We start from the raw sequence: 21,727 nt of genomic DNA on the forward strand, positions 1-21,727 counted from the left end.
TCTGCTATGTTTATAGAAACCAGTGGAATTAGCATAATCTTCAGTACTAGTCAGAATCCATTATACTGGAATTCCTGACTCAGATGAACAGTACAGGAAAGCTTCCTGCCCCGTGAATACCAAATTCTGTTGTTTTTGTGCACCTGTTCCCCAAGCCTAATTTTTATTTAATAATAGTAATTTTATGTAAATATGTAGTTCTATGCTAAATTATAGGTAGTTTGAGGTTTATATCATTAACGGATAGGATTGTATTTCATGTTTTTCTGTTTGGTAGAAGCGGTTATATGTACACATTGATCAGTTTACTTATATGGGAATATAACACATTTTGAAGTAGTATCATATGACCAAAACAATAATGTTAGGTGTCGTAGGAAGCCTGTGATAAGTTTCATACTTCTATGAGTAATTAATTACTGAATCCTTTTATTGAGCTTCATATTACCTGGTCCATATGAGAGATTGTGAAGAAATAAGAGTTAGGGAAAAAAACAAGGACATTCTAAGCAGAACCCTGGTCAGTAGTGGTCAAAATCCATTTATCCCAGGTCTTTACAGATCTGCAGTTATATTTACATTCTGACACTTATTTCAGAATCTCCTCTTTCAGTTTATAGGACCTTGAACAAAGGCACTCAGTAAAATTTGTTAGTAGATAAAACCTGATGGATGAGGGATGATGTGGAGGAAATTTTAGTTTTTCTGACTAATGGAATAGATTTTGGTATTTATTTGATCTGCTAGTAAAGTAAAAGCACCTAAATTCTGACAGTTTATCAAAACACTTGCATAGCACTTACTAAGTGCCAGGCACTGTTCTACGTACTTTACAAGTATCAATTAATTTAATATTCATAACGGCCCTATGAAGTAAGTACAATTATCATTCCTATTTTACAGGTAGGGAAATTAAGGCACAGAGAGGCTAAGTAATATGCTTTGCCTCACTTAGGTATTAAGCAGTTGAGCTAAGATTTGAACCCAGAGCTTATGCTACATTGCCTGTTTATCTACTGTGGATAACCTGATATCAAATGAAAACTTTCAGATCAATACAGTTTTATTGTTTTTAAAAATACAGTAACCCAAGTGAACTTCTCAATAAAGTCTTAACAGAAGACTCAGTGAGCCTTTACAAAATGGTTGTTTGGTTTAATAGCATCATTTGTTAAATGTATTATTTTTAAGACTTAAGCATACCTCCTATAATATTTCTATTTTATAAGCACTAAAAGATCGAATGAGGTAGTGTTTGAAATATTCATTACATTATCTGCATTCAACAAATGTTAATTGCTTCCATGCTTTTAGTAAAGTGGGTGCAAAGTTAAGCTTTAGTCATTGGGAAATATTTCAAGGAGATATGTAGTTCTCCTCAGCAGTCAGAAGATGTCAGTGTTAGGACACTGAAAAAAATGGAATGTCAACAGTTTTTTCCTAAGCTGTAAAAAAAGATATAAACCTGAAATTACTACTGTCTAAGTCAAAACCATTATTTAGAACTGCCAGTATTTTCTTGTTTAAGACATCGTTGATACCTATGAAGTGTCTTTATTTTAAAAATAAAATTTCTCTTTATCACCCATCTCCCAAGAATCAAAAGGGTTATTCATAGGATATATTACTGAATTTAATCTGGATTTATAGTTGATTAAACACGAAAATATACTACTTTAGAGATATATATCCAAATAATACCAAGCTCACTCAGTGAGAGCCCCGTTAGCTTTGTGGTGTTAAGAAACATACAGAGATTTTGTGCAACTTTATCCCAGCACATGTAAATGACTGAGCCACAAGATTTCTTTGTGTTCCATGGTAAATTATTAATGGCACTTTTGTTATTCAATATATTTATTGATGTGTGTATGTTTGTGTGCGTGGGTCTCTTTGTATATTATTTCTCAGTTGCCAAGACTGATCTTGGATAGTAACGTTTTTCAGGTAAGCCTCTGAAACTAAGTAAAAAAGGTTTCAACATACTGGCCAGATTATGTGAGCAAGAAGATAAATTGGGTCAGATTATATGAATAAAAAAATCATTGCAGGAGAGTTACACTAACTCTTCTAGACTCCCAGACCACTCTTGTGTAGATTACTACTCCACTAAATAAAATAATGTCCTCATTGTCAAAATAAAGTCACTGCATTTTTAAAGTAAACATATTTCAGGAAATACATTACTTTATTAAAAATCTCTTAAAGAAAGGAAAATGTAGATTACATTTTACAGAAGTGTATTAATACTTTTAATAAGACTCACAACAAAATATGAACGTCTAATTTTTGATAAATTATGTTTAATGTAAATTAGTAGCTTTAATTTCTTCTAAAAATAATAATACATAGATTTCTAAATGCACTTGGTTGATTTCTAAACAAGAAAGTTAAAAAGCATGAACATAACTATGCCATATTAGTTTTAAGGATTATTTGATTTATTGAAATGCCATATGTATTTGTCTACAAATGTATCGTATTGCTGTTATGATAAAACATTATAATGACCCTTAAATAAATATCTGATTTCATAAATACAGTATATGTGCATTTAAAGGCTAATGCCAAGGAAAATATTTTTATGTATTTTCTCTGATCATGACTAATTTTATCCTAGAATAGGGAAGCCAACTGGCTTTGTGAAATAACCTGATTTGTTTTGTTCTGAGTCAGAGTTTGCACAAGTTAATGGCTCTTCTGTGAAATTAACATAAGCTTCAGAAGTTAACTGACCTTTTTTGTTTCTTTGGTTTGTAAATAGGTCTTTACTAAATTACTTGAATTTAGATATAATAAACTTTAGTTATTCAGACTAATACTAATTGAGAACAGCTGAATTGATTCAATAAAGTTGGACTTCTAGAATATTCTCAAATCTATGCATATATTAGGTTTTGGGTGTTAAGACCTTTAAATCTGTGCAGTAGTGCAAACTAAAGAGTGCCTTCCTAAGTTTTCATATATCATGGATATTTTTAATTGGAAGTGTAGTTGAGTTATAGTACTACAAGTCTCATTATCTGTGTTCTTGACCTCATTACACTTGGTTTCTTTCCTTTATCAGTTATTCACTCACTTTTCTATATTCTTTCCATGTCTTTACTTTCGATCGGATACATGAGCTCAGAGCTCTGCAGTTATCCCAAGTCCCCTTGGAGCTGTTGCCTTGTCTCTTTCCTCTTAGGGCCAGACTTACCGTTTCTATATCTCCAGGTTCTGATCACTCCTTAACCCACCACAGTTTGGGTTCTGCTTCCACTTCTTCATTGAAATAACCTCTTACCTAGAGCTTAACATGTACCTAAGAATTTTTTTTTAAAGATTTTATTTATTTATTCGACAGAGGGAGAGCACAAGCAAGGGGAGCAGCAGGCAGAGGCAGAGGGAGAGGGAGAGGGAGAGGGAGAAGCAGACTCTCTGTTTGAGCAGGGAGCCTGATTTGGGCCTTGATCCCAGGACCCTGAGATCATGACCTGAGCTGAAGGCAGAGGCTTAACCAACTGAGCCACCCAGGCGCCCCTGTATCTAAGAATATGACAATGATCACTACCACATATCTCTTCTTGAAACTTCTTTCTTGTTTTCTATCTCATTTTTCTTCCTTGGTTTTTCTGTTTTCTTTTGGATGTTCTTGTTTAACTTCTCTTCTGACTTTGCTTCTGCTTGCTTTTACAGGTTCATCTTCTTTTCATTACCCTAAAAATGCTCTCTGAAGCTTTTATGACTCCAGATGTCTCATATTCGGGGGTGGGGGTCTAAATTTACATCCCACAGCTTTTTTCCTAGTCTCCAGACCTGTGTTTTAATTGTCTGGATGCCCTACATGTATTTCAAGTTTGATACGTCTCTCCCTCCTGCCCCTCTCCTGCAGAGAAGTTGCTCTTCCTCTCTATTCTTTGAGTTAATGGTAGCAATGTCTATCCAGTTGTCTGTGCTCTATACCTCTGTCCTCCTGGATCTTTCCATCTCTTATTCCTCTCACCTAATTGATCACCAGGATGTTAATTATATGTCCTTTCTCCAATTCATCGTTTCTTCTCCATCTCTACTGCCCTTGCTTTTGTTGGAACCCTCATTCTTTCTTGTCTAGGCAAATGTAATAACTTCTTTTTTTTTTTTTTTTTGAGATTTTATTTATTTATTTAACAGATTGAGAGAGAGAGAGAGAGAGATATCACAAGTAGGCAGAGAGGCAGGCAGAGAGGGGGGGAAGCAGGCTCCCGGCTGAGCAGAGAGCCCAATGCGGGGCTCAATCCCAGGACCCTGGGATCATGACCTGAGGCGAAGGCAGAGGCTTAACCCACTGAGCCACCCAGGTGCCCCTGTAATAACTTCTTAATTGGCCTCCCTATCTGTAATTTCACAGTCCTTAGAGAAATCCCCTGACTTAAATTTGTTTCTTGGTTCTCTATTATCAGTAACACAAAGTTTGGGCTTTTAAGATGTAGATGTGTTTAAGATGTAGATGTCGATGTGTAAGAAGTAGATGTGTTCATCTACTTCTCTAAATTTTATTACCTGCTACAATTCACTCTCCTCACTAGCCATACTGCTATTATTTTTTAAAGAGTTATTTCTTTATTTAATTTTAGTTTGAGAGAGCATGGGTGGGGAAGGGCAGAGGGAGAGGGAGAGAGAAATCTCAAGTAGACTCCCCGCTGAGTGTGGAGCCTGCCCAGCAGGGGCCTCAGTCTCACAACCTTGAGATCATGACCTGAGCCAAACCCAAGAGTTTGAAGCTTAACTGACTGTGCCACCCAGGTGCCCCGCCATACCACTACTTTTTGTTTTCTACATAGGCTAAGCTTTTTTATTCCTCTGTGCTTTCCTTCTGAGGATGCCCACTTGCTCTTTTTATTCCTGGCAAACTTCTACTAATCTTTCAGGATTTAGAGATGGTAGTAGAGCATAGTGGTTTAGAGCCTTGGCTTCTAGAATCAAGATGCTTTGGTTCCAGTTTTTAACTTGGATATTCACGAACTGTGTGACTTTGCCAAATCACCTGACCTTGCTGAGCTTAATTTTTTTCTATCCTTGAATGATAGTATCTTCTTTTACAGGATTCTATAACTACTGAATTACTTGATAATGTGAAGTGGTTATGAGAATAGCACTTGCCACAAAGTATACATTTAATAAATATTAGCTTATTATTCACTCCAATGTCATTCTTTTTTTGTTTTTGTTTTTGTACCAGTCTTCTTTTATCAGGTATTAATTCTCAGTTAAAGTAGGAAAGGATTCAACAAATATCAGTGATGCCTGACAGAGAAGGTCAAGGTCAGGAATGCAGACTGCACCCTCCACTCTGGGCCCTCTTCAGTGGTACATATGTAGCTGTTGATGTTTGAGTTCCTTGAGTGAAAGGCAGTAGTTGAAAAGCATGTAAGATGCCAACAACATAGAAACCCCAATGATGGTCCCTTTCTTCACATTGTCGTACTTGTAATACTGGTAGTAACATCTTCGAAAAACCCCAACAGTGCCTTTAGGAGTGAGATCCTTCAACTTAGCAGCTCCTCTGTCCAAGAATTTCTTTTCCTTTACTGTTATGACTGATGCCATCTTCAGGTCCTAGGGTCTGCTGTGCAAATGTCACTCTTCTTTTTTTTTTTTTTTTTAAAGATTTTATTTATTTATTTGACAGACAGAGATCACAAGTAGGCAGAGAGGCAGCCCGGGGGGGGGGGCGGAGCAGGCTCCCTGCTGAGCAGAGAGCCCGACGTGGGGCTTGATCCCAGGACCCTGGGACCATGACCTGAGCCGAAGGCTGAGGCTTTAACCCACTGAGCCACCCAGGCACCCCGTCACTCTTTTGTTGAAGTAGAATAGAACCAAGAACACAAATTGTCTGCAAGCATCATGCCTAGGGATGGCAAGTAGGTTTTTTCACACGTGCCACAACTCCATTCAGTGGCTATCTGGAACACTGGGTGTAAACATATTGAGATTATGTCTGGAATCAGCTGGAGAGAGCACCCTGGTAGATTAGTGATAGCTGTCATAAATCACGGGAGAGGCAGTGAAGGAACTTAGGTTTGATATTTGTAATCCCTAATACTGCTTGCCTCCCAGTCTGTGGTTGAGCTCTCAGGTAGATTATCTAGTTTCCAAGAGTTATGGATTATAAGCTGCATAAGTAAAGAGGGCCATTAAGTAGAACTTTGAATGCCATGTAAAGAAATTTGAACATAATTTGAAAGTAGGTTTTCAGTAGGGGAGTCATGAGTTGCAAGTAGTGTTTTGAGTGTTTTAATCTGGCACAGATTTGCAGGATTATTTGTGGTGAGGAGGATTGAGAAATAATAACCCTAGAGGACTTTGAAACAAGAACTATAGTGGTTGTCACACTGTATTTCTTTAATTCTTGATTCTAAAAACAAGCACTTTTTCACACACTAGCATTTTTTATTTTAAACATATGACCTTGTGCCTCAGTATAAAATGCAAATAGTATTCACTTTAGCATTGTTAGGACGATTAAATGGGTTGATACATGTAACACACTTTTGACAGTGCCTGGTGTTTAGTAAACGCTTCTATAAGTATTAGGTATTATCACTATTACTGTTATTGTATGATCAATATATATACCTAACATAATGGTTTTTTTTTTTTTTTTACTTGAAATCAGTAGGTTTCTTAACAATAAATGGCTTTTTTGAATGGTGAGATTACCCACTAGGTGTGAGGTAATGTGGGCCTAGGATAAGTTGGTAGTTGTACGAATTTGGAAGTAAGCCTGAAAGACATTACAGAAAAAATTGACAATGATGTTTTGGATATAGTGAATTAAGAAAAACAGAGAGTTTAAGACAACTTTCAGATAGAAAATTTGAATGAATGGGAAGCGGATTGGCTCAGGAAGGAAATGTTAATAGATATATAGAACGATGCTATGAAACCACTGTTTGTGTTAGCTATTAGTGACTGGTAGGACTGTTTAAATTGGTTCTGTAATTAAAGTTAGTATCAGATAATTTAATAAATCTACCAAAATATGAATAAACCTTACATATAATTTACTACTGATAGAGAACTCATGTGTTCAAAGAAAAATAAAGTGTATGTTTTAAATATTTTTCAGTATAAATCATCAAGGAAGAGTTCAAGTGGCAATGAAAAGGATGAGGTGAGAAAAGGGGGGTAATAGTAGCAATTATTTAAAAATGTTTACTTTTTATATGTATTTGGCTCATTCAGAGTAAAATGTAATACCTCTGTCAGTTTCTTGGTTAGTGATTTAATGCATGGGTTTTTTCCAATAATAAAAGCTGAGCATCATCGTGCAATTGTTAATTTAATCATGTAATTTCCATATATCCTTTATTTTGAACAGAATTTCTAATAGTTCAATTTTAGAATTTTATTAATAACATTTGTCTTTTACATTTTCTCATCTATTGTTTTCCTAAATCAACATCGTGACCATTTGAGATTCTTTTGGAATTTATTAATCTTTTTTTTTTTTACAAATTTTGTGTACTATTTTAACATTTAAAATTAAGTTGCTACAGCTTGTGCATTACTATAAATTTTTCTATCTCACTGTTTTAAATTATAGAGCAGCCTAGCATTTTTGAAATGATATAGTGTCATCACCATAAATACTTAAGCTTTGTGTATTTTTCATTAGAGGGATTGGTAGGTAATTTGATGGCAGGGCTTCTGAAAACTTTAAGAAATGGAATCACAGAAAATGTTTGCTGAACCCTGAGCTAGAGGTACAGCTTGGCATTGTTCCTGTCCCTTTGTATTTAAAAAAACTTTTTAAAAATTAATATATAATGTATTATTTGTTTCAGTCATTCATCAGTCTTACACAATTCACAGCACTCACTTAGTACATACCCTCCCCCATGTCCATCATCCAGCCACCCAAACCTCCCTCCCCCCCCTCCAGCAACCTTCAGTTTGTTTCCTGAGATTAAGAGTCTTTTATGGTTTGTTTCCCTCTCTGGTTTCATCTTGTTTCATTTTTCCCTCCCTTCCCCTGTGATCCTCTGTCTTGTTTCTCAAATTCCTCATATCAGTGAGATCATATGATAATTGTCTTTCTCTGATTGACTTATTTCACTTAACATAACACCCTCTGGTTCTATCCACGTTGTTGCAAATGGCAAGAATTCATTTTTGATGGCTGCATAATATTCCAGTGTAGATATATACCACATCTTCTTTATCCATTAATCAGTTGATGGACATCATGTCCCTTTGTATTTTATATTCACTTTGGTCCTGCCTGCCTTAATATCTAATCAGTTACCAAATACCTACTTTTTCTTTGTGATACTGAAATATTTTGAATACATTCTCCACCTCCATTTCTGCTTTTTCTGCCCTGGCACAGGCGCTTAGCATTTTTTTGCCTGTACCACAGGCAATATCATCCTTGCTCTTTTTCCTTTCTATAGCCCACTTTCCTCCTTGCAGCCATAATGATTGCTCCAAAGAACACAAAAATGAGCTCAGGCCATCCCCTTGATTAGAAAGCTTCACTGTGTCCCTGTCACTTCGAAGGTAAATTCTTGGTTCTTCCTCAGCAGGCCCCTGCTTAGCACATCAGTCTCAACTCATAATCTGTCCTGCTTTCTCTTTCTTTCACTGTACTCTCCCAATATGGACTGCTCAAAAGTTTTCTTTCATTTTTGCTTCTGTGCCATTGTCCTTTTGGACATCTTGAAATGTTGTTCATTCCTTCTCTTTCTGGTAAACACCTACTCAATTTTTCACTTTCTCAGGAGATTTGCCTTTGTTTACCACCCCTTCCAGTTCCCCAAATGCCCCTTACCCGTGCCTCATAATATGCCATGCATAGCTTTGTCATTGTACTGAGAAGGTTGTATTACCTGCACAATGAATATCATTTCCCCCTAGACTAAGAGATCCTTGAGTGGATGATATTTTACTAAATGTTAATATCCCCACTGTCTAGTACCATGTCTGACATATAGTAGGCAGTCTATAATCTGTTGTTGAATGATGAATAAACGTCTTATGTGGCATGCATATTCAAGGTTAAATGTGAAGATTTTTGTATTTGGTTGGTAGTAGTCATTCAAAATCATGGACCATTTAATATTGTTTTATGCAGTTAAGTTCTTTGTATTTACTTCTCAGCAAATATTAGATACACATAATTTTCCATGTAAAATGTTTGTCCTGGGGTGATAAAATTTTTGTATGCCTCCATATACCTCTTTCAGATTGTAGCATCTTGTTGTCATGTCCCATCAATAATTAATCCTAAATATGTATCTCTTCTAAAAAATACAGAAAGATTTTTTCATTTTTGTTATTTAAGGGAAATAGATTTTTTAGGAATATTTGATGTGAATTGATAGTGCTTCTCATACCTTAAAGTGCTTTTGAATCAATCACCAGGGGATCTTATTGAAATACAGAGTCTGGTTCAGCAGGTCTAGGGTTGGCCTGAGATTCTGCATTTTTCACAAGCTCCAAGAGGGTGCAGATGCTATTGGTTCACAGACCACATATTGAGTGGCAAGGTGGTTGATAGTATTTTCCAGATTCTTCCTTTAGCAGTTGATCAAAACAGTTTTCAGTTTTTCTTTTGTATGTCTAAATCATCATTTGTATTTTAATTTCATCTTTCATATTTTTATTTTTATATTTTAGCAAGACAGTGATAATGCTAATATCTCACCACAATCTCCAGTATCATCTGAGGTACAAGTTCTGTTTTTATATGTGTTTACTTAGGTTTCTTCCTTGTTTCTTCTCTTTAATCTCATCATTCTTTTTCTTTTAAACAATATAATTTATTCACCCATATTAAGAAATCCATAGTAGTTTAATATGTGCAAACCTAGCCTATAAAAAATTCTAAAAACACCATCTTTTGTACAAATATTTATAGTAATAGTATTACCTGAATTACTTATTGGAAAATGCCTATAGAGCATAGACTATAAGACATTCACCTTATAAAATTCTTATGTTTTATAATTCATCTACATTTTCAAATAAATGTTAAGAACAACTTCGCAATTTTATATTTGGAAGAAGTACTTCAGCATTGTGCAATGGCCTTTGGTTTTTCTCGTAACCAATTAGGTCTGAAAGCAATGCAAGAGAAACTTCCTTTTTCCACGAGAAACTTCCCTGTGGTGGGTTGTTCCTATCGACAGGAGGGTACACCTTTCTTGTCATATTAGACCTAAGCGGGGGAAGGGGAGAAGGGTAGATGAAAGTCAAGATTTGTGAGATCTCACCGAAATACTCTGGTGGCTTGAATGACCAATTCTAATTTAGTTAGACCCATTACTTTACAACAGGAGATAAATTTAAAATATTTGAAACCGTATCTTTTCTACTTCAGATTATTTAGTGTTCTAAAAGTGTGTTGGCATTGGTAAAGAAAGGATTATGTATTCACTTGGTGAATTCAGAACTTCGTCTAAATGTTTGGAACATCCATATTCATCATGTAACTTTGGTTAATGACATAGATAGTATTTCATTTTATATAAGTGGTATTAATTTTTTTTTTAAAGCCAGGATCATTTAACTTTTGTTTTGGGTGAGTTGCATTATAAAACTTTTTTTTTTGAAGATTTTGTTTATTTATTTGACAGACAGAGATCACAAGTAGGCAGAGAGGCAGGCAGAGAGAGAGAAGGAAGCAGGCTCCCCATGGAGCAGAGAGCCCCATGCAGGGCTCGATCCCAGGACCCTGGGATCATGACCTGAGCCAAAGGCAGAGGCTTTAACCCACTGAGCCACGCAGGTGCTCCGCATTATAAAACTTTTAAATGTTTTTGGTATTAGCTTTATAAACATGTCTAAATTATGTATAATGGCAAGTAAAATGGTTTGGATTCTTTTAAAAAGTAATTTAAATTAGGATATCCTAAAATTAGTCTTTGTCACATGATCTTGTTAATCCTTTCTTTTACTTTCATTTATAATAAATGTAAGCATATCAGTTACTAGTTCCCTAATTTCCTTATGATTTTATCATCTCTGCTCATGGGGAGAGTATTAGTGCCATTTTTCTCAAATAAATTATATTGCTTTTATAATACATTTTGCTTGCATTTGGATAAGTCAGATTTTGGGGAATTCGTAACACTTTAACTAGAATAATGAACATAAACTATGAGCTTGTGGATGAATGGGGCGATGAAAATGTGCTTTGGTGGCTCAACTAACATTCAGCTTGAACTGCGTATAACATGTTAATCAACAGAAGATTTAGAGAATCAACAAAATTTTGATTACTTCCATTTCATCTGTGAAAGACAATGGTAAAAACAATTAGTATAGTAGTGTACTATTTTTTATTATTATTTTATTTATTATTATCTTTTTTAAATTTCAAGTAGGTTCCATGCACAACATAGGGCTTAAACTTACATGCTCCACTGACTGAGCCACCCAGACACCCCTATACTGTTTAGTCTTTTTTTTTAGTAGACTCCATACCCAGCGTAGAACACACGGCAGGGACTGAACTCCTAACCCTGACATCAAGACCTGAGCTTCAGTCAAGAGTCAGACACTTAACTGACTGAGCTACCCAGGCATTCCTAGTACTATACTATTAACAAAGTGTTTGCCTATACACTTGAACCTGAAGTAGTCCCATGAGCTGGTATTATCCTCATGATTTTATAGCTGAAGAGATTGGTAACCATACCCTAAGACCCCAATCAATAAATGATAGACAAGTGACTGAAACCCATACTCTAGCTGCTTCATAGTTATTGCAAGCATTAAATAAGATACGGCTGAAATTATGTTTTCTTTTTTTTTTTTTTAAGATTTTATTTATTTATTTGACAGACAGAGATCACAAGTAGGCAGAGAGGCAGGCAGAGAGAGAGGGGGAGGCAGGCTCCCTGCTGAGCAGAGAGCCCGATGCAGGGCTCGATCCCAGGATCCTGAGATCATGACCTGAGCCAAAGGCAGAGGCTTTAAACCACTGAGCCACCTAAGCGCCCCTGAAATTATGTTTTCTTATCACTGTACAATTTCCAAAGTGCTTTCTTTTAGTTATCTGAGTTAATCTTCATTCCATCTTAAATATGGAGAAAGTCACAGAGAAATTTTTTTTGAAAGATTTTATTTATTTATTTGAGATAGAGCACAAGCAGGGGTCAGAGGGAGAGGGAGAAGTAGAATCCCCACTGAGCAGGGAGCTTGATATAGGGCTTGATCCCAGGACCTGAAGATCATGACCTGAGCCCAAGGCAGATGCCAAACTGACAGAACCAGCCAGGTACCCTGAGAAATTGAATGTTTTGCTCAAAATTTAGCCTAAGCTTTCTAACTCCAAGCTCAGATTTTAAAAATATACTATTTCTTTCCATAGCACACCACACCACTGTGTGAAAGTATTTCGAAACAATTTATTCAAATAGAAGAGATGATAATTTATCATGTTAGTGTCACCTGTCACCCCCTATTAGTATGAATGTGCAGGTTTGCCTCATATGATCTACTAAATGTCAAGTCCATAATAGATAACTGCGTGAATGTTGCTAAATTCACTTATTTTTTCACTGAAGCTTATTTCACTTTGTGGAGGCTTTGATCTCATTGTTCATTCAAAAAATAATACCTTTTTATTTAGTTAGTTAGTTAAGATTTTATTTATTTATTTGAGGGAAAGAACAAAGGAGACTGAGAGAGAGCACAAGCAGGGGGAGGAGTAGAGGAAGAAGCAGGGTCCCTGCTGAACAGGGAGCCCCATGTGAGGCTCCATCCCAGGATCCTGGGATCATGACCTGATCTGAAGGCAGATGCTTAACTGATTGAGCCACCCAGATACTCCAGTACCTATTTTGTATAATTCAGTAATTTTTCATTTTCCTTATACTATGAGAAGTATTTAAAAGCTTATGTAGTCAGATTAATTAGCAAATATTTGTAGACCTTTTAAAAGTGAAATGTATAATTTTGAATTGAAATGCAGTTTGCCTTTCTGTACTCCACTAATCATAGGAACAAATACTTCAAAGATTGGAATGGATATGAATAACTATCTTGGTTATTTTGAAAGAAAAGTGGTTTTCTTTTCTTTCTTTCTTTTTTTTTTCTTTTTTTTTTTTAGGAATATGATAGAACCGATGGTTTTTCACATGGTCCTTTTGGCTTGAAGCCTAGATCAGGTAAGTATATATTCTGCAAATAAAATTTTTTGGTTATATATGAAACTAGAGTTTTCCAGCTTAAGTGGGATTGATTCCATAGTTTTAAGTACACATAGATTCTTTCCCCTCTCCTAAAAGTAATTTTCTCTTAACCTTATTTGTCTTTCCAATTCCCATTCCCCATTTCTTTCTTCCTCTTTACCTTCAAGCTCCTGAAACCTCAGCTTTTTGCCTTAGATATACTGCAGTCTTATTTCTACTCTACTGTGACTGCTATTAGAATGACCACTCTGCCAGCAGACCAAACACTGTTTGAAATTATAGCACTCCATTATATTGTGGTTTTAAAAAGGGATCTTTTCGCATTTGGCAAGCCCAAAAGAAAATGGATCCATGTTACTTGGCAAGGTATTGAATTATAGTTTTTATTCCTGAATAACTGTATTGACCTTCAAGAATAATTTCCTTTTTCTTTAAAGATAATAAAGGCTGATTTATGTTCAATAATAATTTTAACCTGGAGCATAAGTTTCTAATAACATGCTTAAATACGAACATGGATAGGTGGTAGAAATCGTTACACTTGTCTTCCCTGTTGCTTTCAGTTGTGCAGATAAGTAGATTTCAATTATAGTCTATAAAAATATTTAGAATGCATTAATAAGTAATACTGTTTTATGTAGTTTTGTACTGCTTCTTTTTTATCATGCCTCTTTTCCCACCGCTGGTTGAGTCTTCCTATTAGCCTTGTCATAAGCTAGGAAATTTCTGTTTTTATAGCTTTTAGCCGCTCATCTCGCCAGGAGTATGGGGCAGCAGATCCAGGATTTACAATGAGAAGAAAGATGGAACATCTGCGGGAAGAACGAGAGCAAATACGACAACTTCGCAATGTAAGTGAACTTGACTTTATAGATCTGCTTTGTAGAAATGGGTTTAACTTGGGAAAATTAGCAAGATACCTGAATTTTATCGCGAGGTTTTTAAAATTTTGGAGTATATAATGATTAGTAATATAAATATGTAGCATATGTATTTACATAGAGTATCTGTGATTTGTACCCATTTCTTTACAGAATCTCGAGTCCAGGTTAAAAGTAATTTTGCCTGATGACATTGGAGCTGCACTGATGGATGGGGTTGTTCTTTGCCATTTAGCGAATCACATAAGGCCACGCTCTGTAGCTAGTATCCACGTGCCATCACCAGCAGTGGTAAGTTTTATCTACAGTTTTTTAGTTCTCTAAAGGAAGATAGAGCTTCTTGAGACTATCTTTAAATAATATACCTCAATAAATTTAATTTTTTATTCATAAATTTCTGTATAAGTATGCTTATAATATTTCTTCTTCCTCTTAACGTTGCAGCCTAAACTGAGCATGGCAAAATGTCGAAGAAATGTAGAAAATTTTCTTGATGCTTGTAAAAAGTTGGGTGTATCACAGGTAACTATTATTTTTCTAACAAAATTGTCACTTAAATGTTACTTTGTTGTGTGCATACTGGACTTTTTCTTCACAATCGGATGAATCATGCTTTCTGAACATGAAAATGAATATGTTCCCTTGGTACATTTTACTGAGCTCCAGCTTTGACCATAGCAGCTATCAAATGAATGTGTTTAAGCTGCTTTCAAAGGCATTTATAAAACAGTTACATGTATGGAAAAGTTCGTTAATCGTACATATCATGTCACGTAAATGTGACATAGTGGCTGTATTAAAACTTGATTATGATGTAATTGCTACTTTCATTTTTTTCCTGCTGAGAGACATTGGGACTCCTTTGTAAATCCATTGGTAGAATTTGATGGGAAGATCTGCATGCAGTTTTAATTGCGTTTTATTTATTTTAAAAAAGAGGTTATTTATTTATTTATTTGTTTGAGATAGAGCCAGAGAGAGCACAAGCAGGGCGGGAGGGCAGAGTGAGAGGGAGAAGCAGACTCTCCACTGAGTAGGGAGCCCAACGTGGGGCTCCATCCCAGGACCCCAGGGTCATGACCTGAGCCAACGGAAGACTACCATCTGAGCCACCTAAGTGCCCTTGTTAACTGCATTTTAAACTTTATTTAAGACGTCAAATTTGAAATCTTAGTAACACATAATATCTCATGGGATGACATTTGTCTGAAATTTGTAGGAATTGGCTTATGTTTCACATAATAGTTGCAGTATTAACAAAATTAACAAAGCGATATTGTAAATGTCTAATGAAAACTAATTATTAAAATACTGCTTTTTTAGAAAACATTTTAGGCCTAACATCAAGATGATTGACTGTTGAGAGGACATGGTATTGTTAACAGATCACAATATAGTTATGTTTTTTCCCCTTTTTTATTTTTAAAAATTTATTCTTATTGAGATATAATTGACATATAATGTTGTATAACTTTTTTATACATTGTGTTGGTTTGATACTTTTGATCTTGAGCTGTGCTGGGTTAGCTCTAAAAAACCCATGTCATCATAATCTGGTCTACGATTCCACTTTGACCTCTTTCCTCAAGTGAATAAATGTAATTTATTTAGAGAGAATCACTTGAATTACAGTGTAATTTAGAAACTACGCGCTGTTCTCCTCTAATTACATCTCTGTGTGTGACATGATATTTTAATGTATTTTTTTAAGATTTTTTAAGATTTTATTTATTATTTATTTGAAAGAGCGAGAGCAAGAGAGAGAGTGAGCAGGGGGAGGAGCAGAGGGAGAGGGAGAAGCTGGCTCCCCACTGAGCAGGGACCCTGATGCGTCTTGATCCCAGGATACTGAGATCATGACCTGAGCTGAAGGCAGACGCCCAACTGACTGACACACTCAGGTGCCCCTGACATGATATTTGAAAATTTTAATTCTTTTTATTGTAATTAAAAATTTTTTTTGAAGATTTTCTATATTTGTCAGAGAGAGAGAGCACACACAAGCAGATGGAGAAACAGGCTCCCTTCTGAGCAGGGAGCTGGATGCTGGACTGGGTCCCAGGTCTCTGGGATCATAACCTGAGCCGAAGGCAGATTCTTAACCAGCTGAACCACCAGGCATCCCTAAAAAATTTAATTCTTAAATATTTTTATGTTAACTCTTTCTTTTTTGTACTCAATCTCTTATCAAGAAAACAAAAATTAGAAAGGTTTGTTTTCTAGTTGCATTATATTCATTGCATTATATTCATTTTTCTGTTTTACCATTTTTTGTTTTTTTAGAGAATTTTTTTTTTTAGATTTTATTTATTTATTTGACAGAGAGAGATCACAAGTAGGCAGACAGGCAGGCAGAGAAAGAGGAGGAAGCAGGCTCCCTGCTGAGCAGAGAGCCCGATGCGGGACTCGATCCCAGGACCCTGAGATCACGACCCGAGCCGAAGGCAGCGGCTTAACCCACTGAGCCACCCAGGCGCCCGAGAATTTTTTTTTTTTTTAAAGATTTTACTTATTTGACAGACAGAGATCACAAGTAGGCAGAGAGGCAGGCTGGGAGTGGCATACTCCCCGCTGAGCAGAGATCCCAGTGCGGGACTCAATTCCAGGACCCCGAGATCATGACCCGAGCCAAAAGCAGAGGCTTAACTCACTGAGCCACCCAGGCGCCCCTCTGTTTTACCATTTTTAAGAGTTTGGGGGGCCATTTTCAATAAACATTCATTGAATGAATGCACATTTTAAAAATGAGGAAACTGAGGCAAGGGAAGTTAGGGAACTTGTCCAAGGTCACATCTTTAATAAACAGTGAAGTCAAGCTATGAATCCAGGTGGTCTAACTTCAGAACATATCCTCTAATGTGGATATTTTCTATTTCTGTTCTTTTACATGAAAGAAAAGACATTGCAACTCCAGATACCACTTGGTACCGTAGGCAAGGGGGATCAGTTAGGAAGATCTTATGAAAACTATTCTACTTAACATACTCTTAATCTCTGTTTAGCTTGTTTTAGGGAAGGGCTAGTGCCCCACTGAGGCTTACCATAAGAGGCAGTATGAAACGACCAGTTATCAACTCCCATTTTCAAAATTCTCCAGCTGCTGGCAGTGGGGGAAGAGTTTAATAGTTAGCTTCAATTTGTTTCCCTAACTTAGAAATGGTAATACAGAGTTAGTTGTCTCATTTAGGTTTTTTTCATTTTAAGATTTTTTAATTTTATTTTTAAAAGCTTTTTTGAGGTATAATTGACATATAGAAAAGGTGTACAATTTGTTAAGTTTTGACATGCATACACCGTGAAATCATCACCATAGTCAAGATAATGAACATGTTCATCACTCCCAAAACTTTCTTTATGTCCCTTTGCAATCTTTTTTTTCCCCAGATAACCACTAATCTGTCTTCTGTTATTATAGTTTAGTTTGCATTTTCTATCTAGAGTTGTATATATGTTGTATATAAATGGAATGATAGAATATGTATGATTGTTTTCTGGCTTTTCTTCAGTCAGTATAACTGTTTTTAAGACTCATCAATGTTGTTGCATGTATAAATAAGTCATTCCTTTTTATTGCTGAGCAGTATTTCATTGTATGAATATACGACAATTTGTTGAACCATTGACCTGTTGATAGCCATTTGAATTGTTTTCAGTTTTAGGGGACCACTTACACAAATAAGATAGCTATGAACATTTATATACAAGTCTTCAGATATATACATTCTTTTTTTCTTTTTTTAAAGATTTTATGTATTTGACAGACAGATCACAAGTAGGCAGAGAGGCAAGCAGACAGAGAGGGAGAAACAGGCTCCCTGCTGAGCAAAGAGCCCTATGTGGGGCTTGATCCCAGGACCCTGAGACGAATGCAGAAGCTTAACCCACTGAGCCACCCAGGCACCCCCAGATATATGAATTTTTATTTATTTATTTATTTATTTTTAAAGATTTTATTTATTTATTTGATAGACAGAGATCACAAGTAGGCAGAGAGGCAGGCAGAGAGAGGAGGAGGAAGCAGGCTCCCTGCTGAGCAGAGAGCCTGATGTGGGGCTCCATCCCAAGACTCTGAGATCATGACCTGAGCTGAAGGCAGAGGCTTAACCCTCTGAGCCACCCAGATGTCCCTATATGCATTCTTTAATTTGGAGTAGATATCCAGGAGTGGAAAGACGAATGGATAGTAGGTGTGTACTTAACATTATAAGAAAGTAAAAAACTGTTTCCCAAAGTGGTTGTACCATTTTATATTTCTATCACCACTGTGTGAGTTCTAGTTCCTCTACATTTTCAACCAGTATTTAATATAGTCAATGTTGTTTTTTTCTTTTTTAATTTCTGCTGTTCTAATAGGTATGTACTGGTTTGTCAGTGCGGTTTTAATTTGCATTTCCTTGAAGACTAATGATGTTGATCATCTTTTCAAGAGCTTATTTGCCATTTGTATGACTTCTTTTATGAAGTGTTCTAATCTTTTGTCTGTTTTTTAATTGGGTTGTTTTCTTCTCACTGAGTTTGAGATTTCTCTACAAAGAGGGGACAAAGTCCTTTATCAGATGTGTGAATTACAAATATTGTAGCATTAGTCTTTGGCTTGTCTTTTCATTCTCATTATAATATCTTTCTTTAAAAAAAAAAGATTTTATTTATTTATTTGACATATAGAGATACAGCAAAAGTAGTAACACAAGCAGGGGGAGTGGGAGAGGGAAAGCAGGCTTACCACCAAGCAGGGAGCCCAATGTGGGGCTCAATCCCAAGACCCTGGGATCACAACCTGAGCCAAAGGCAGATGCTTAATGACTGAGCCACCCAGGCGCCCCTATAATATCTTTCAAACGGTAGAAGTTATATATTTTTTGAAGTAAAATATATCATTTTTTAAAATTCTGCTTTTTGTTTCAAACCAAAAAAATCCTTGCATAACTCAGGGTCACAAAAATTTTCTCCTATGTTTATTTCTAGAAGTTTTATAATCTTTTTTTAAAGATTTATTTATTTATTTGATAGAGAGAGTGAGAGAGAGCATGAAGGGGAGGGAGAGCAAGAAGTAGACTGCCTGCAAGTATGGACTCTAATGTGGGTCTCGATCCCAAGACGCCCAGATCATGACCTGACCCGAAGGCAGATGCTTAACCGACTGATCCACCCAGTTGCCTCTAGAAGTTTTATAATCTTATGTTTTATATTTAGGTCTATGATCAAATTTTAGTTGTGTTTGTATGATATGGATAGTAATCCTCTTTTTTTACACCTGAGATTGGGCACACACAATGATTTTTTTTTTTTTAAAACATTGTTACTGAAACATAATTAACATACTGTAAAATTCACTGATTTAAAGTATATAGTTCAGTGGTTTGTAGTATAGTCACAGAGTTGGGCAAGAGTCACAACAATCTAAGTTAAAGAATATTCTTTTTCTTCCAAGTTTTTATTTAAATTCCAGTCAGTTAACATACAGTGTAATATTAGTTTCAGGTGTAGTATTTAGTGATTCATAACTTACATATAATACCCAGTTCTTATCACATGTGCCCTCCTTAATCCCAGTCCCCCTGTCCACCTCCTCTCCAGCAGTCCTTAGTGTGTTCTTTATAGTTAAGACTCAGTTTTATGTTTTTGCCCCTCTCTTTTTCCCCTTTGTTCATCTGTTATGTGTCTTAAATTCCATATATGAGTGAAATCATATGGTATTTGTCTTTCTATGACTGACTTATTTTGCTTACTATGATACTCACTAGATCCATCTATGTCCTTGCAAATGGCAAGATTTCATTCTTTTTTATGATTAATATTCCATTGTGTATACCACTTTTTTATCCATTCATCAATGGATGGACATTCAGACTCTGTCCATAATTTGGCTATTTTTGATAATGCTGTTATAAATATCAGGGTTCATGTATGCCTTCAAATCAGTATTTTTGTATCCTTTGAGTAAATATCTAGTAGTGCAGTTGGTAGGTTGTAAGATAGTACTATTTTTAACTTTTTATTTATTTTTTAAATTTTATTTTATTTTTTCAGTGTTCCAAGATTCATTGTTTATGCACCACACCCAAGATTCATTGTTTATGTACCATGTAGCTCCATGCAATCTATGCTCTCCTTAATACCCACCACCAAGCTCACCCATAACTCTACCCCACTCCCTTCCAAAACCCTCAATTTGTTTCTCAGAGTCCATAGTCTACCGTGCTTCATCTCCCCCTCCAATTCTCCCTCATCATTTTCCTCTTCCTTCTCCTAATGTCTGCCATGTTATTCCTTATGCCCCACAAGTAAGTGAAACCATATGACTTTCTCTGCTTGACTTATTTCACTCAGCATAATCTCCTCCAGTCCCATCCATGATGACACAAAAGTTGGGTATTCATCCTTTCTGATGGAGGTGTAATATGAACCATATCTTCTTTATCCATTCATCTTTTGAAGGGCATCTTGGCTCTTTCCACAGTCTGGTGATTGTGGCCATTGCTGCTCTAAACACTGGCGTACAGATGGCCCTTCTTTTCACTACATCTCTATATTTGGGGTAAATACCCAGTAGTGGGTCATAGGGTAGCTCTATTTTTAATTTTTTTTAAGGAATCTCCACACTGTTTTCCAAAATGGCTGCACCAACTTTCATTCCCACCAACAGTGTGAGAGGGTTCCCCTTTCTCCACATCCTTTCCAATACTTGTTGGAGTTTACTGTCTTGTTGATTTTGGCCATTCTGACCGGTGTAAGGTAGTATCTCAGTGTGGTTTTGATTTGAATCTCCCTGATGGCTAATGATGATGAACATGTTTTCATGTGTCTGTTAGCCATTTGTATGTCTTCTTTGGAGAAGTGTCTGTTCATGTCTTTTGCCCATTTTTGACGTGATTATCTGTTTTTTGAGTGTTGAGTTTGAGGAGTTTTTAATAGATCTTGGATATCAGCTCTTTGTTTGTAGCATCCTTTCCGGATATCTTCTCTCATTCTGTGCATTGTCTCTTCGTTTTGTTGACTTTCCTTTACTGTGCAGAAGCTTTTTATCTTGATGAAAAGATAACTTTTTGAGTAATCTCCATGCTATTTTCCAGAGTGGCTGCACCAGTTTGCATTCCCAGCAATAGTATAAGAGGGTTCCCTGTTCTTTACATCCTCTCCAACATCTGTTGTATCCTGTATTGTTAATTTTAACTATTCTGACAGGTGAGGTCATATCTCATTGTGGTTTTAATTTGCATTTCTTTAATGATGAGTGATTTAACTATTTTGACAGGTGTGAGGTCATATCTCATTGTGGTTTTAATTTGTATTTCCTTAATGATGAGTGATTTTGAGCATCTTTTCATGTGTATTTTTGGAGAAATGTCTACTCATGTCTTCTGCCAATTTTTTAACTGAATTACATTTTTGGGGGTTAAGTTTTTTAAGTTCTTTATAAATTTTGGATACCAACCTTTTATCAGATATGTCACCTGAAAATATCTTCTCCCATTTTGAAGGCTGCCTTTTGCTTTTGTTGTTTGTTTCCTTCACTCTTCAGAAGCTTTTTATCTTGATAAAGTCCCAATAGTTTATTTTTTCCTTTTGTTTCCCTTGCCTCAGGACACATATATGGTAGGAATTTGCTACAGCCAATGTCAAAGAGGTTACTGACTGTGTTCTCTAGTATTTTGATGGGTTCCTATCTCACATTTAGGTCTT

General features: G+C 36.0%; 1 protein-coding gene and 1 non-coding gene across 4 annotated transcripts in view; both read left to right on the top strand.

Annotated features, from left to right (window-relative positions):
- LRCH2 (leucine rich repeats and calponin homology domain containing 2) overlaps positions 1 to 21,727 on the top strand; it is a 103,925-nt gene that overhangs the window by 70,055 nt on the left and 12,143 nt on the right. For 2 of the 3 annotated variants that reach the window (XM_044235239.1, XM_044235241.1), the window contains exons 15-20: positions 7,091 to 7,135; positions 9,643 to 9,693; positions 13,082 to 13,139; positions 13,902 to 14,014; positions 14,198 to 14,335; positions 14,489 to 14,566. In XM_044235239.1, the coding sequence (XP_044091174.1) occupies positions 7,091 to 7,135; positions 9,643 to 9,693; positions 13,082 to 13,139; positions 13,902 to 14,014; positions 14,198 to 14,335; positions 14,489 to 14,566 (483 nt within the window). The remainder of the gene's footprint in view (positions 1 to 7,090; positions 7,136 to 9,642; positions 9,694 to 13,081; positions 13,140 to 13,901; positions 14,015 to 14,197; positions 14,336 to 14,488; positions 14,567 to 21,727) is intronic. The other variant, XM_044235240.1, reaches the window with a different exon arrangement.
- Positions 10,038 to 10,166, top strand: LOC122897868. The gene has a single exon (XR_006382697.1). It is a non-coding gene; the product is annotated as a small nucleolar RNA SNORA35 (small nucleolar RNA).

This window comes from Neovison vison, chromosome X (genome assembly GCF_020171115.1).
Source record: "Neovison vison isolate M4711 chromosome X, ASM_NN_V1, whole genome shotgun sequence".
Taxonomy (NCBI): domain Eukaryota; kingdom Metazoa; phylum Chordata; class Mammalia; order Carnivora; family Mustelidae; genus Neogale; species Neogale vison.